The following is a 16,635-nucleotide window of genomic DNA, read 5'->3' as shown; positions in this document are numbered from 1 at the left end:
GGGGGAGCAAAGGCTCAGCTCCCAGCTCCTCTCCTGCATTAGGGGCCAGCCAGCCTCAGGCACGTTCGCAGAAGCCCCAGAATGTCTCTTCCCCTGTGGGTCTCTTGGAAGAAGCAAGCCGACAACACATTCGTGTTTTGTTATCACGGTGCTGTGAACTGTAGCCGGGCGGCAAAGCTGTCGCACGGCGACTCTCCTTGGTCGGAGGGCAGCAGAGGGCAGGAGAGCCCCCCGCCTCCCAGGCTGCGTGTCTCAGGCTCTGGGCTGGGCTGGCCTTGCCCCTCCCAGATGCCGAAGCCCTTGGCCCAGGAGGGGTGGCGGGGGGCGGGGGGTGGAGGCCTGGAGCAGCTGCCCCCTTGTCCACCCTCCGACGCCTCCTAGATCGGAGAGGATGTGTGCTGGCAATGCCCAGGCAGTGGCAGGGAGGGGAGGACCACCCCCCTCTCTGCCACCCAGGTCCTGACACGTTGTGCCATGTCTGCGGCAGACAGAACAGGACAGCAGGGCACAGCCTCCTGTGTGGCCACAGAGCCACAGAGCGTGGCTGGCTGGAGGGGATGAGGGCTGGGGTGGCCGTGTGTACCCGACGATGGCCGTGGCTGGAGCGGGCTGTCCGGACAGACTGGGAGGGCTCGCCCCTCCCGTCCAGGGTAGTGACGTGCTGGGCGGGACCTCAGGCCAACCGTCCACGGAAGAGGAGAGCTGGAGGGCTGGTGCCCTCCCGGTCCGCAAGAGACGCAGGGAAATGCACCTTCCGGGCACCGTCGCCTTGCATCATAGAGAAAGGAGGCACATGTACGCTCCATGCAAAGCAGGACCGGCACGGAATGCGGGTCCGCATCTGACGCCTCCGTCTCTCCCCCGGCCCGTGGAACCGGGTCATGCCCCTCCTCTCAGCTTCACGGGCGCCTTGGTCGGATCAACGGGCTGCTACTGCCATCAGCCCACAGCCCTTTGAACGTTTACTTTAGACAGGCCGTGCCGCGACGCTGACCCGGACCCACAGAGCCACACGTGTCAAACAACGTGGTGTCCCTTGACCGCTGATGGGGGCACCGGACGGTCACTGCAGCACGTGGGGCTGGGGGCCAGCCCCACCCGATCTCACTCATCAGCGGACAAGGGCAAGGGCTTTCCTAACCCCACACCCTGCTTTTCAAACTTAAGTATATAACAAGAAGGGAGGTGGAGCCTGAGCTGGGGAAAGGGGGCAGTAAATACGAAGAGCGACAACAAAAATGTGGGTTTGGTGTAAGGGCAAATATGCTTATGGCCCTGCCGCGGACAGGGCAGCGGGGCCGCCGGACCCGAAGAAGAGGTCCTCCCAGGCTCCGGGAGACAGCAGTCCCGACACAGGAGGCTCAGGATTCCCACAGGTGCATGGCGATCAAACTGAGCTCGAAAAGATCACGAAGACATACGGAAACATGAGTTAGGAGATCGAGGGCAGGGAGGGAAGGAGAGTGGAGGACACGGAGGTTTGAACCCTTAAGGACTTTCATATTGGAGTCACCGATCACTGGAAGGTTGAGCTCCCTGTGTACGAAGTGTTCAAGGAAACAAGAGGGGCAATCGTGGGGCGCCTGGGGGGCTCGGTCCGTTGCGCGTCCCATTCCTGATTTCAGCTCAGGTAACGATCTCAGGGTTGTGAGACTGAGTCCCGCATCAGGCTCGGCACTGAGGGTGCAGCCTGCTTGAGATTCTCTCTCTCTCTCCCTCTTGCCCCTCCCCACTCTCGCTCTCTTTCTCTCTCTCCCTCTCTAAAAATAAAGAATAAAAAAGGTGGAATTGCAAATATGACCAAGCGATAAAATACTCTACACATGCCCAGGAATGTTAGAGAAACCACCACCGCAACAAAGAGAACTGCTAGAAATTTAAAAAAAAAAAAAAAAATGTCATTGGTGGGGGAAAAAAAACAGTGTTCAGTTTAAAAGCAGATTAGACACATGAAGTGCCATTTAGTGAACTGGAAGGACGGACACAAAGACATTACACAGGCCAGCACATGGAGAAAAGACGACAGAACGTGAGAAACGATACACACGATGAATTCAGAAGGTCTATGAGATGTTTAACAGGAGCCTCTGAAGGAACGAATGCTAAGAAAGAGAGTAGCAGTTGAGGAAAAACTGGCTGAATATTTTCCAGAACTGATGGAAGAAAAGACTCCATGGTTGTAGGGAGCAGACACACGGCGACCACCTAGGCTTAACTCCGTGCACGGTACCTTGTTCGCCTCCGTAACAACTCAGACAAAACATCAGCTTCCTTCCCCGTTGTGTCATTGAGCAATCTGAGGCCAGAGAGGCAAATTAAATGACATTTGTTCCTTGTTCACAGGGAATACAAGCGTGCATCCTTATAAGCCATCTCAGTGTCTCTGACGAACGTGCCATATTGTGACTGTGTATTTCTTGAATGGCAATGAGTCGTAATCGCATTGAAAAGCATCACTAATGGGGCATCCGGGTGGCTCAGTCGGTTAAACGTCCAGCTTAGGCTCAGGTCATGATCTCGCGGTTCATGGGTTCGAGCTGACAGCTCGGAGCCTGGATCCTGCTTGGGATTCTGTGTCTCCCTCCCTTCCTGCCCCTGCCCTGCTCGTGCTCTGTCTCTCTCTCTCTCAAAAATAAATAAACATTAAAAAAATGTAAAAAAACAATAAAAGCATCACTGATTCCTATTTCCAAAGTGAGGCCTCCACCTCGCTGGGAGACTGCACAGCACTGGTCAAGGTATCATCTAATATTCAAGGGCGACAGGCCCGCCATCTGGTATCCCCAAGCTTGGGTCCGTACTAGACAAAGGCCACTCAGCTCTGAGCTGCACACCCGATTCTGGCCGGACGCAAGTCTTTTCTTCAGACGGCCACTGTCACTGAACCTCCTCGTCCCCAGTTGTGCACAGAATGTGGTGAGCCTTCGTTGGACCCTCTATGCACGTTGCTGACTGCTTTCTCTGCAGGGACTCCCACAGAGCCGTGAATGTGAGAGGCACGAGGGGGCATGCGTGTGTGCCTAAGGGAGGGACAAGCAGAATGGGAAGGGTGTGATGGGAGGATATGGGGGGGAGGGAAGGGAAGGGAGAAAATAACGAAAGCATCACACTCTACCTGGAAATAGCTGGTAACATGAGGATGATTCTGAGTAAACTGTGTGTTTCTCCTTGGAGGGGACAGGGGAGGACTGTCAGGGGCCACCTGAATTTCACATGCGAGGCACTTAGGGGGATCAGTGGTTCTGAGGGGGCTGGAAAGGGCAAGCCGCACCTCTACTCTGCACCTGCTCAGAGGCCCCCCTTTGGATCAGGAGGGGCTCCTTGTCTCTCTGACTGGCTGTCACTCCAGTCTCTGCTCTGGGCCAGGCCACGCCCAGGCCACAGTGTTGAGACTCTGCACTTTTTTCCCTTTCTGCCCTAACTCCCTTCTCCTCACTGTTCAGGGCACTTTTCAATGTCCCTTTCCCCAGGAGGACAGGGCTCGCTGAGACCCTGCTGTGAGCACTGCACCCGTGACGATGGGGGCGAGCCATCCCTGCACTAATGGCGTTCAGAACAGGTGCAACTGAGGGGCAATGGACAGGTGCACAGAAATAAAATAAAGAACATACTGGGTGTCAGCAGCGCCATTCGGTTACACGGGGCGACCGTGACCGATGGAGCCCCACACCCTTTGCAGCATGTCCGTCTTTCTCAGTGTGACATCTTCGGGTGTCGTGGCGAGGGCGGGGCCGGAATCAGTCTTGTTGGTCAGTCTCCATGGCCCCTGTCACAGTGCCTGGCACGTACCTGGCGGAAGGCAGGAACATTCTCTTGCAAGGATGACGATTTCCGTAGCTTCTTTCCGAACAGCATGCTTCTAAATGCAGTGTGATTTCCTGGCTTGCTGAGTCCCCTGACAAATCTGAAATATTACTTGTTCTTTGTAACATTAATTCAACTATTTAGGGAGCCACCATCTGTGCATTTTATTTATTTAAAGATTTTTTTCAGTGTTTATTTTTGAGACAGAGAGAGAGAGAGACAGAGTGGGAGCAGGGGAGGGGCAGAGAGAGAGAGGGAGACACAGAATCCGAAGCAGGTTCCAGGCTCCGAGCTGGCAGCACAGAGCCCCACAGGGGGTCAAACCCATGAACTGTGAGATCATGACCTGAGCTGAAGCCGGATGCCCAACCGACTGAGCCACCCAGGCGCCCCTCATCTGTGTATTTTAAAGGTCTCCTTGAAGTTGCTCTCGGCTCTGTAAGAACTAAAAGGACTTTAAGCCACAAATGATCAAATATTTACCTGCCTACCAAACACAAGGAAAGCGAGAATTCTACTTTTCTCCTTTTGCAGGAAATGGAACTTTTGGAGTGTTTTCTTTCTAAGATACTTTATGTGATGAAATGAAGGGCGTCGCACATTACATTTGGGCCCCTGTGATGTGTACTTGGGGGACGCGTGCGGGTGCCCGGGCTCCATGCTGCCTGGACCACGAGCTGAGGCCCATCCAGCCCAAGCAGGGCCCAGCAATGTGACCGCACAGCCTCAGGGTTTTGTACGATGTATAAACGATACTTAACCATGACCAGAGAAGAGCACTCTTCCTCCATTCCAACGTCCTTTCCCAAAGTCGACAATGATCCCAAAAATGTGCGTGCCTTACTAATAATGAGTTGTAAACCCAGAGGAAGGACTGCGTTTTTTCTTTTTTCCACACGTGGGAAATAATATTACTAAACTATTGTCCACGGAGGAGGCGATCAAGCATTGCACAGTTGAAAAAATGTAGAAAATAAAAGGCACTATTGAGATGTGTCAGGCAGTTGAGTAAAAAGTTACGTTACGGTTTTCTAAGTTTTGTATGTTTACTGTATTTCCCGCTTTAAAAAATGTAATTTATTGCAATTTTTTTCTTATTCTAAAAATATATTTTGTATTTTTTTTAAACAAGGATCTCCAGGGGCGCCTGGGTGGCTCAGTTGGTTAAGCGTCTGACTTCGGCTCAGGTCATGATCCCGTGGTTCGTGAGTTTGAGTCCTGCGTCGGGCTCTGCGCCGACAGCTGGGAGCCTGGAGCCTGCTTCGGATTCTGTGTCTCCCTCTGTCTCTGCCCCTCCCCGACTCATGCTCTATCTCTCTCTGTCTCTCACCAATAAATAAACATTAAAAAAAAAACTCAAAAAAAATAAAAAGAAAAGAAGATCTTTGAACCGTATATGCTTTGGACCCCACCAATCCTGGGTCCTTCCTTTGGGGGAAGGGGGACACAAATTTTGCAAAAGAAGTTTTGTTTACCTTTTCGAACAAATTCATTTTTCAGGGAGACCTGGGCTGTGACTAATTTCTCAAAACGGCAAACCTTGTCATCATGTGAGGTTTCAGAGAGCTGAGGGGCTGCACCTTCACGAAGTCCTTGGTCCCTGGTGTCCCCAGAAGGCAGAGCCCTGACCCCCAACCCGCAGGATCATGGCTGGGTGCTCACATGGCCTTGCCCTTATGTGTGCATGCACAGAGAACTCCAGTCTCTTTTCCTAAAAGGGCACCAATCCCATCATGGTCCACCCTCGAGACCCACATGGTCCCGGGTAGGCTGTGTGGACAGGACACGGGACAGGGGAAAGGCTGACATTTCCCGTGGATGCGCCCTGGAGCCACGCCTTGCACGGAGAGTGCGGGGTTAGGACTCAGCTGCTGGTGGTGGGGTCCCTGGACTCTCAGCCCAGAGCCATCAGGACCCTGGAGCCTCGCTCTCAACTCCCACTCGCCTGACCACCTGGGGTAGGCTCCCTCGTGCCTCAGTCCCCCTTTGAAAACCAAGGACTTACACTCATGGCAGTGAGGTCCCTTCTGGCTCAAGTATTCTGCCCCCACAAATGGACTTCCCACTGTCATTCGTGAGGAGAGAAAACTGGATCTGAGTTGGCCAGTGTCCCCCAGATACGGCCTCTCTTGGTGGTTAGCAGTTCCCAGGATTTAACTTCTGCATCTGAAACCATCATGGCAAAGATTCACAACCTCACGTAGGCCTTTTCGAAACACTTCTGCCTTTTCCTCCGTGTTTTCTAGGGGTGGCACAGGGCATGTGTTTTCCCAGGAGAGGGGTCTGGCCACGTCGAACTGTCATGTAAATCGGAGGTTCTAGAATGAACTCTCTCACTTCCCCATTTGACTCTCCATGTTATTACTTAAGCGGAAACTGCAAGCATTCGGGATTTCCCACAGGTGCCCCTTGGCCCCTGCTGCCTGTGGCCGTTCAAGACTCAAAATCAGCTTGTACGCACAGTCCCCAAGTCGCGATGGTTCCACTTGTGAGTTTTCAGCTTTACGATGGACACAGAGTGACACTAACCCGGTAGAAACCATACTTCAGAGTTTGAAGGTGCATCTCTTCTCGGGCTGGGGATGTGAGGCAGGGTTCTCTCTGTGATGCTGGGGAGGGCGCCACGGCCCCCAGGCATCCATGCCGTCAAGATGGCGAACGACGAGTTCAACACTGACAGCGTTGATAGGTTCTGTGTGTCCCTTTCGGCCCAGTGCTCCAGAGACCACACCAGACTGTCAACACTTGACTATCAGATCGGCTTCGGTCGATGACTTAGCCCAGCGGTATGTTCACGTTATGTGTTCTGAGTGCACCCACGGTGGGCGAGGCCCAGCTATGGTGTCTGTTCAGTAGCGTAGGTATATTAAATGCATTTTCGACTTACTATATTTTCCACCTACGAAGCGTTTATCGGGACATAACCCCATCATAAGTAGAGGAGATCTTTATTTACTATTCTCCTACCAAGCGCTAGGCATTACACACAGCACACTGACATGCGCCAACTTATCTTAAATCAAGTTCATGATGCCCATTATTAAGAGCCACAAAAATTACGTTCTGTTTCTGGATCTGAGAGCCTCTTAGACTCTTATCAATTCTGCCAGGTGCTGCCGGGAGGTCCCAGGGAGGGCAGGCTGGCCTTGGGGTCAAAGACGGGGTCATGAAGGAAACAAGTGCCCTGAGCGAGGCCGTGCGGAGGGGGTGGGGGTGTGGGAAGCATCCGGCAGGCCGCTGACTGGAGCCAGACCGTGTCCTAGAAGGGCTGGGAACAGACCCATGTAGGATAGCAGCAATGCAGAGCCAGACGGCCAGCCCCGCGTGGGGCAAGTCCGGCAGCAAGACGAGGCCGGACAAGGAACCGTAAACATCGGGGGAACAGAAGGGTGACGGACGCGGCAGTGTTCATCCTGAAATCCCACCTTCCGACTCATGGAAACACGTGCCATGGTCCCCAGCGGACACAGAAGAACCGTGCTCACGAGAAGGGCACGTGTGCACAGAAGAGACACAGAGCCCCGGCCCTGACCAGGGTGCACAGAGCACAGCACAGAGCCACGGGACGGGGCCACGCACCAGCACCCACGTCCCTGTGTCCAACAAGCATCCACACGGTTCCTGCGTTCAGGCACCAGAACGCAAAAGCCCTGACGTCTGGAGAATAACGAACACCGCACTTGGGTTCAAGCACACAGGAACCACACAGTGTGGCCTCTGAGTGTCCGTACTCCTGCATCTCTGCATGGTCTCTTTTCTACACCCAGCCAGACGGGTCCCACCGAACCTGAGCTGAGCCCGCCCTGACACCCTCCTGAAGGTGGACAGCGCCCCCCTTCTAGCGCCCGCCAGTCCTCCCAGGCCCGGCCCTGCGGCACACGTCCACCCGCCCAGGGCACCCACACGCGTGCTCTGTCCCTTTCCTTCTGCACAGCCACCTGTTCCACGGCTCCTGTTCTACGGTTCGGTGCCTGTTTCTCCCACTGAGATGTGTGGCTCGGGAGGCAGACGGTGGCATGCTCACTCCTCTGTCTCTAACGTGCCGAGTGGCGTCGGCATTTAGTGCCTCCACAGCTACGGATTCTAGTGAATGCTGGTTCGCGGGCAGTAAGTCAACTGAAATGACTGGAAAGCAGCAGGAAAGACATTCTATAGGAAAACCTGGATGAGGCAGGAGAAGACCCCTGGGGAAGGGACCGGCAGCTGGCTGGGCCCTCGGCTGTCCCAGGGCGGGGCTCCTCGTCTGAGCGGGGAGCAGGCCGCCGTCTCTGACCACAGCTGTTTTCCAGCGAGCCTGGGATCAGGTGCTGGACCCGCGAGGAGAGAAACCTCGCTCACTCTTTGGATTACACCACTCGGGGCTGACTTCACGCAGGCCCATGACATTTGTGCTGGAAATGATTCCGAAGAAGACAGTAAAAGTCCAAACCTCAGGGGGAAATGAGCTGACAGGGGCCACCCGAGGAACAAATATCTCCCGCACACGATTTCTGCTGGAGGCTGCTACGGAGGCTGCTAAATCAGCATTCCAGCACCCGCTGCATGCCGACCTGGGCTACCCCGCTCTTGTTTTCAGAATCACTTTTCAAAGAAGAGTTTTGCGTTTAAGATAGTTTTTCAAATAAGAGCTGTTATAGTAAAATCTGAATAAAAAATTCTTAATAGATGTATACTCAGCAAAAACACTCCTAGTTCTAGGAACAGTTAAAAGTCACCTGGGTGTGAGTGAGTGCACGTGCCTGACCACGGGGCCAAGTGCCATCTGTAAGGGTCCAAGGTGAGACCGAATGACTGTCCCCTGAGGCACCCGCTTAGCACCTGAGCAGTGACAAACAGGTGGGCACGTCCCTGGCCACAGCTCCTCTGGGAATAAGGGCTGACACCTGCCCAAGACAGCGCGGTGCTGTCCTTGACCCCTGACCCCGCCCCAAGGTGGCCTGAGTCTCCAGGATCCCGAGTATTGAGGCCCATCGATCCCTAAGGTTAACAAGGAAACCGTTCAAACAAGGCAGAATTCTCTTCGATTATCTGCCTCAGTGGCGCCATGTAGTTCCAAGGAAAGAGAGAAGTCAAGTCTGAGACCTTGGGGCACTGAGTGAACAAACACAGTGTTTTTATTTCAGATGGATGCCCACGATTGTCGCGCACCCTATCCTGGCACGTAAAGCAAGCTCTGTGGCTGATACCATTTCTCTAACTCACGTACCCCTGTGCCCGAGAAGACTGTTCACTTTGGGCTTGGACTGGGAGACAAACGCTGGGTTATGAGCGGCATCTCTGTCTGGGAACATCTTCACAGTGGGCCGTGTGGGTGGTGCCCTGTGATGGTGTGTGAGCCCTCCCCGGAGCCACGTGGGCTCCAGGAAGGGGGAAGCCAAGTTACCCCAACAGTCCAAGCGGGCCCGTCGGTAGGAGGTGACAGGGAAGAAGACCGTACTTACAAAAATTTTCCATTTGTCTTGGATCCGATCAGGACAATCTGCTCCGATTCGACCCGTGAGATTTTGCCGTGGAACCAGGGCATTTTCTCGTGGGCCGTGGTGGCGATCAGCTTCTCCAGCTGTGGTTTCTGGCTGATAATGGCCTGCTCCAGAGCCTGGCCCTGCCGCGAGGAAAAGGGGGCAGAGAGATACTGAGTAAAAACGTGTAAAAGTCGCAGAGATCATTTTCGATCCGTCTTAAGTCCTGACGTGGTCATTCGTTCATTCGCCACATAAAACCAGTAAGATCCTTGTATAGGATTTAAATACCTTCAAGTATGTAAGTGACAATGCAGATTTTAGAGCCTGGCCTTTTAAAGCCAGATGGGGCTTCAGAAACTGTCCGGCATCATCCGTGAGGTACAGAGGACAGGCCTCCTGCCCTTCATGGATCACAGCCCAGCACTGACCCTGTGGTTCTGCGTCACAGCCCGGCCCTGCCTGACACCTCAGAAGCCCTGGGATGTGAACCACAAGGGAGACGTGGTTTTCCTGTCTCCTCTGAGCTCTCACTCTCTGTCTGTACCTGCAGGACATGTGGCCACAGGGCGTGGAGGAAAGGACCATGACAACGTGGAAAATAAAAACGGGAGAGGGCCGACGGCTGGGTGGGTTCCCTTCCCCACCGTGCTCAGTGGGCAGGGGAGAGGTTTCTCCGCAGCCGTAAATGAAGACCCCAGCGTAGATTATTGGAAGTTAGAAAGAAGACCAGAAAAAGTAAAAATAAAAATATAATGAACCCAGAGGCACCTGGGTGGCTCAGTCGGTTAAGCGTCTGCCTTGGGCTCAGGTCGGGATCTAGCAGTCCGTGAGTTCGAGCCCCGAGTGGGGCTCTGTGCTGATAGCTCGGAGCCTAGAGCCTACTTCCGATTCTGTGTCTCCCTCTCTCTCTCTCTTTGCCCCTCCCCTGCTCCCTCTCTCTCTCTCAAAAATAAACAAACATTAAAAAAATAAAAAAATATATAATGAACCCAAACTAGGGGGTGGAAGGGAGGCGGGAAGATAGGCGGGAGCTGAGATGCAAAGTGGGTCAGACTGCACAGATGGCCTGAGAAGCAGCAGCTCTGTGTGACAGGGTGCATCCCACAGCAGCGTCCCAAACACCACCAGTCGAGGTCTGGGCGCAGGAAGAAGGCGGCCCGAAAGGGTACCGGCTGCGTGAGTCCCCTCACACGTGATATTCTGGAAAAGGCTACACTGTGGGACAGATGGCTGGTGGGGGGCTGCTGGGGGCCGGCTGGGGGAGGGGCAGCAGACCCTGATTGGGGTGGGACCCACACGGTGCGGGGTGTTGGTCAAAACCCTAGAAACGTACGTCTGACAAGGTTCGTGTTACTGTGCCTGAATGACCAGTCCACAGATCTGCTGCATCTGACTTTGCAAAAAAAAAACAAGTAAATCAGATGGCCTGGGGCACGTCCACTCCACGCTCATGACAACGACCGCACACAGAGTACTGCTCCCTGTGTGCAAGGTGACTTTGGCGCAGGTTGTATTCAAGGGCAGAAAGCAGTCACTGCACACGACCCTCAGAAAGGCTGTGCCGCACACGTCCGTGTGCAGGGGACGGCACCCCCAATGCAGGACGCGCACATCCGGGGAACGAGAGAGAAAGGGCCGAACGCACGGGGCCAAGCAGGAGACCGTCAACCAGCCCGGTGGCTCCTGACATCGGGTGCTGTTGACAGTGAGGCTGGGACTCGGCGGTCCCAGCCCCTGGGGCCTTTCCGGATGACAATTTGCCGATATGTGTGAATTGAACACATGCACCCTTCCCTGCGGCCACACCAACGAGCTCAGGGTCACCCGCCTAGAGGCTGAGAAAGATGGGCAGGGGCACGTCACTGGCAGATTACGTGCCCGTCCCCAGGGCACCGGGGACGTAAATTGCGGGGCGTGGGAGCCGGCGTCAGGGGCCAAGCCCGGGCTGCTGGAGCTCCGGCTCTGCTCGTCCGGAACGTTCTGCGACGGAGCCCCCGGAGCCGTAAAATCGGGAGCCCATCCGTGTGCGCAGAGCGACCCCGTCAGGTCCGCGCACACGGCTGACGCCGCGGCGACCGTCTGGAGGGGCCCCGAGGGAGCCGGTGACCGGCGACCGGCATCGCTGGCAGGCGGGGTGCCCCCCGAGGAGGGGCGCTGTCCCCCAGCGGCCGGGCGCGGGCGCTCACCTGCAGGTTCCAGGTCTGCCTCACGTACTCCCGGATGAGGCTCTCCTTCAGGTCCTCGAACGGGCCGGTCTTGGGCTGCACGCCGGGCGGCCGGTGGAAGGGCTTCTTGAGGAGGCAGACGAGGCCGTCGCACTCCTGGGAGTGGTAGTGGCACAGCTCGGCGGGGCTGCCGTGAGCCCTGCCGCCCGCGATGGCGTACGTGCCGTTGAGCTCGCGCTCGATGGTGTAGTGGTGCGCCTTCCTCCCGTGCGCCACCGACAGCGCGAAGCCGCCCAGGTAATTGCGGCTCTGGCGCAGCAGGTACAGCCCGTCGCTCATGCCCCCCTGCACCAGGTAGTCCTCCGCCTCCTCCCGGGTGATGTTGCCAAAGAAGAAGGGCAGGTGGTTGGCGCTGTCGGCCGCCACGCCTCCCGCCATGCCGGCGCCTCCCCGCCACGGGCCGCGGGCGCACGCGGGGGTCCTCCTGGCAAGAGAAGACAGGACATCGGTCAGGACGCGAGCGGCAAGGACGGTCGCGGAACCACGGACCCTCTGGAGCCCGGGCCAGGCCCTCCCGATGGGGCCAAGAGCTCTTCCCTCCAGGGGCCTGGGGGTCCTCCTTCCAAAGGTGCCCTCTCGGTGCCGAGCCCCAAAACACAGCACGGGACAAAGGTGACCCCATTAACTTCCTCTTCCGGTCGGGACAGAGAAGTCTAAGGACACGTTGCAACGGGAAGTCTCGTTGCAAGACGGCTCAGGCGCTGGCCCAACGGCCCGCAGGTGCCCGGCCCGGCACCCTCTCCAGACGGGGACAGTCATGACGGTCACGCGGTGCAACGCAGACCTGGGTGCTGGGTCTACTGCGTCTCGTCTGGTAGACGGACACCAGACAGCTGAAGGAGCAGCCACATTCACACACGTAGCACCAAGGCCGCAGGCACCTCGGCTCACGGGCCTTCGGCCTGGGCAGGGGGAGGGCCAGCCGCTGCCCTGGGGCATGAAGACAGACAACCTGTCAGGGCCCCTGGCCTCGGACGCCACGCTGTCCCCTCCCTGTCCTTCTCCAGACCACATCCAGGCACTAAAGAATCCAGGATACTAAAGAAACAGTGCGGGTTCCACATTCGACGAGGACATCTGTCACCAAGACGGCACTGAGCAGACACACGCACTTCAGGAATGGAGTGGATGCTGGAGAAGAGAAGGGTCTACGCGTTGCCAATCCCCAGATACCCAAAGCAGTGTGTATTTTAACCAAAAGGGCCTCTCACTCATGGAGAATTATCTAGGCGACCCCGTCCGTACATCCGGGGAGGAAAGCGCGTGCCCCTGCACGTTGCACTCAGGTGTAGACCGTCTCACACACACACACACACACACACACACACACACACACGATGATGGGAGACAGCTTCTCCACCATGGGTTTTCCTACACGTCGCGATAAAACATCAGAATAACTGCCTGGGGTGCCTGGGGGGCTCAGTCGGTTGGGCAGAGCCCCTGACTCTTGGTTTCGGCTCGGGTTATGACCTCACGGTTTGTGGGTTCAAGCCCCTCGTCGAGCTCTGTGCTGACAGCGCAGAGCCTGCTTGGGATCCTCTCTCTCACTCTTGCTGCCCCTCCCCACAAAATAAATAAACTTAAAAAAAAAAAAAGAATACATGCCTGACGGAGGGAACGATTTTCTCCAGGCGATGTTGCCCGATCTCCTGAGTGAGCCCCGCAAAAGACATCAGTTTTATTATAATTTAAGGATTAAATAGTCTTCTGGCTTCCTCGTCAGCACTGGACTGTTAATGATCAGTTTTTCTTCGTCCACAGTTTGCTTTGTTACATATAGCCTACAGTTGCACATGGGCTAAGGATGCCATGAACAAAAAACACCTCTGGGAAGATGTCTTTTGGAAACAATTATTTCTTTTCCTACTTTTTTTTTAAAGTTTATTTATTTTTGAGAGAGAGAGAGCACAAGTTGAGGAGGGACAGAGAGAGAGGGAGACACAGAATCCGAAGCAGGCTCCAGGCTCCGAGCTGTCCGCACAGAGCCCGACGGGGGGCTCGAACTCACAAACCGTGAGATCATGACCTGAGCCGGAGTCGGACGCTCAACCGACTGAGCCCCCAGGCGCCCCTCAAGCACCATACTTTAAATGTGAACAAACACTTTGTAATTTACCTAAATCCCAACAACATAACAACCATTTTCAAAATTTGTCATTTGTTGCTTTGGACATGGGTGCTGGCTCTCTCGCATGTAGGGCCCTTGGAAGGAATCAGAACAAGACAGGACGGGGCAAGGCACCTGCTGGCCCGTCCCCCAGGGGAGGGTCCTACACATTCATCTCCCAGCAGGTGGCTCCTTTCAGCTTTCAGGGGCAGAGGGGGTGGCCTGGAGGCCTGGCTGTGCTCAGCGTTAGCAGTCCCCATCCCCTGCCCCCTGGGCTGAGCAGCCTTTTTCTGGGGGTGTGATTTGCCATAGGGGACCCTGCCTGGGGACCTCAGGGTCGACGCATTTGGCCAGTGGTGGTGGTGCGGGGTTCCGACAGCAGAGATGGCTCGTGCAAGGACAGCTTAGGGCACATTCTCGGACTATTTAATTTGCGGAACGAACAGTGTCTGTGATACCCTGTTCCTGCGTCCCCACCACCCACCCAGGGCCTTCTCCTGATCTCCAACCTCCTGTGCACAACACAGGCTGCCTGGCTCCAGCCATCGTCCCCATGAGCTCACGGCCACACGGCTGTTCTCGGCCCTGCTTTTCGGACACCAGCTCTGGCTCACTTGGCAAACCCCAAAGGCTGTGCGTCTTCACTCGGCCCTCGTCCGGGCTGCTCCCGCCACCGAACCAGGTACCCGCGGTGACTTCCCACCGTGCACCTTCCTCCGCGTGCCCATCGACGCAGCCCCCCCTCCCCACCACTCAGCACCTGCTTCCAGGCTAAATCTGCCTTTTCTTCCGACCCCAGGGAAAGTCTGTAGCTCAAACTGTGTTTAACGCCCATCAGGATAGTTTTCTCAACAGTGCTTAGAAACACTACCTAATGGGGTGCCTGGGTGGCTCAGTCGGTTAAGCGTCCGACTTCAGCTCAGGTCACGATCTCGCGGTCCGTGAGTTCGAGCTCCGCGTCGGGCTCTGGGCTGATGGCTCAGAGCCTGGAGCCTGCTTCCGATTCTGTGTCTCCCTCTCTGTCTGCCCCTCCCCCATTCATGCTCTGTCTCTCTTTGTCTCAAAAATAAACATTAAAAAAAAAAAAAAAAAAGAAACGCTACCTAATGCTTGCTAGTTCAATGTTCCCAGTTCTTTCTCTACACGTGCAAAACCACTTTATTCAAAAGCTCAAAACTGAGAAACAAAGAGGGCCTTTGGGAGGCCCACACCGGACCCCCTAAGCCCCCCGACCTCGGCCTGAGCACCTGCGCAGGTACCTTCCAGGGAGGTGAGGCTTCAGGGTGTTGTGTGGCCAGCTTCTCAAAACACAACAGCATCACTTGCTCCTCTGGGGCCAATTTATGACACGGGTTCAACGTGCATTTCATAATAGAAAAATGTTTCATGACACGAAATCCTATTTTGTGATGCCTGGGGCAGCACCTCCCCCTTTGCTGATTAATTCCTGCCCCCTACGGTTCATTTGCACAGGGGACAATCCCTCCCCCACCATGGCTCATTGCACAGGGGACAATCCCTCCCCCCCCCCCCCATGGCTCATCTGCACAGGGGACAATCCCTCCCCCCACCATGGCTCATCTGCATAGATGACAATCCCTCTCCCTCCCACCCATGGCTCATCTGCACAGGCAAGGCTCAGTCAACACACCATGACTTCCCGCTGAGGGTGATCCCTGTTTCGTCCCCACACCAGTGTGCTGGCTTTGGGACCGAGGTGGAGACCGGTGTTCACGGCCCCATCTGGGTGTCTGGAACTGTTCCAGGCACATGGCAGGTGGCCAGAAATACTGGTTGATTAATATGAGCAGATTTCAAGATAGTGAGTGCAGAGCGATCTCGTTTTGTCTTCGAAAGCTCATGGGCACACACACGGGTAACATGTACGCGCCAGGAGTGGCTGGGAGGTCGGTGGGTGGCTGTGCCCCTCTCTTCTCTGTCCAAACCCCCGCACCGTCCTCTGCTCTCCCGCCGACGTCCTCGGCCTGGCCTGTACTCCCACGCCCATGCTAACGTCGCCACGTGGCCAAACCCAAGGTCACGCCCCCGCCCTCTCTGGCTTGAGCTTCAGGCAGCACTGGACCGGGCCCAGTGCCTCGACTTCAGGGGGTCGGTCTCTATATTCTTCGCTGACCCCTGATGCTGTGGCTCCTTATCTGCTTATTAATCTGCAAACCAGGGCCGGGGCTGGGTCTCCAACCGCATCTCTCCCTGCACGGCCTCCTCCCCACCCCCCACCGCTGGCATGGCCACCTGTGTCCCCCGAGCTCCTGACCTGAACTGCTCACCTGACGTGTCCTCCCGAGTGTCTGACAGGCGACCAATCTTCACGTGCCCCCAAGGGGACTTGGGGTGCATCCCGTCCTCCTGGGGAAATGACACCGATCCTAAGCAGCTGCTGAGGACGACACCCTAGAGTGTCCAGACCCCTCCCTGTCATGGTGCACTGACCTACATTGATCCAGAAGATGGCGTGCTCACTCTCGGGTGCGTCCGTCCCGTAAGGAAGCAGTGAGCTCCGTGCACGAGGTGGGCCAGGTCTCCAGGGAGCTCCCATCAGCTTTCCTTTCCATACATCTCAAAGCCACGGCTTCTTACCATCTCCCCAGACCACCCTGGTGGCAGCCACCGCCTCCCACGCACATCGATGGGTCTCCCCCGACCTGCCCTGCTCCTGGTCTGCTCTGATGTCGGCAAGCCATCTCCCTGTCCCCCGTCACATCCCAAACTCTTCCCTGGTTTGGCCCGAGCCTCTCCTCATCTTGCCCCCTTGCACCCGTGCTCGCCACATCGGGCCACGCCGCCCTGTCCTGAAGTGCCGGGGCCTTTCCTGTCCCCGGCTGCTGCACGTCCCCCTGGCTGGTCTTCTCGGCCCACGTCACCTCCTCCGAGAGGTCTGTGCTGATGACACACCCCATTCATCTTTATCCCATGAAGGGTTTGTTTCTTTCATCACATGCACCACCAACCAGCTCTTCCTGCCCTCACACGGGAGCTCCAAGATCTGGAAGTGTTGACCTGCACCCCTAACACC

General features: G+C 56.0%; 2 protein-coding genes across 4 annotated transcripts in view; one reads left to right on the top strand and one right to left on the bottom strand.

Annotated features, from left to right (window-relative positions):
* The window catches only part of AUH (AU RNA binding methylglutaconyl-CoA hydratase), a 454,909-nt gene that overhangs the window by 396,062 nt on the left and 42,212 nt on the right, over positions 1-16,635 (top strand). The window lies entirely within an intron of this gene.
* The window catches only part of SYK (spleen associated tyrosine kinase), an 84,577-nt gene that overhangs the window by 38,638 nt on the left and 29,304 nt on the right, over positions 1-16,635 (bottom strand). For both annotated transcript variants that reach the window (XM_049632731.1, XM_049632740.1), the window contains exons 2-3: positions 11,453-11,915; positions 9,246-9,406 (exon numbers count right to left, since the gene is read on the bottom strand). In XM_049632731.1, the coding sequence (XP_049488688.1) occupies positions 9,246-9,406; positions 11,453-11,869 (578 nt within the window). In that variant the 5' untranslated portion in view covers positions 11,870-11,915. The remainder of the gene's footprint in view (positions 1-9,245; positions 9,407-11,452; positions 11,916-16,635) is intronic.

This window comes from Panthera uncia, chromosome D4 (genome assembly GCF_023721935.1).
Source record: "Panthera uncia isolate 11264 chromosome D4, Puncia_PCG_1.0, whole genome shotgun sequence".
NCBI lineage: Eukaryota > Metazoa > Chordata > Mammalia > Carnivora > Felidae > Panthera > Panthera uncia.
The sequence above is the reverse complement of the archived record's forward strand: the minus strand, read 5'-3'. Positions and strand labels throughout refer to the sequence as shown.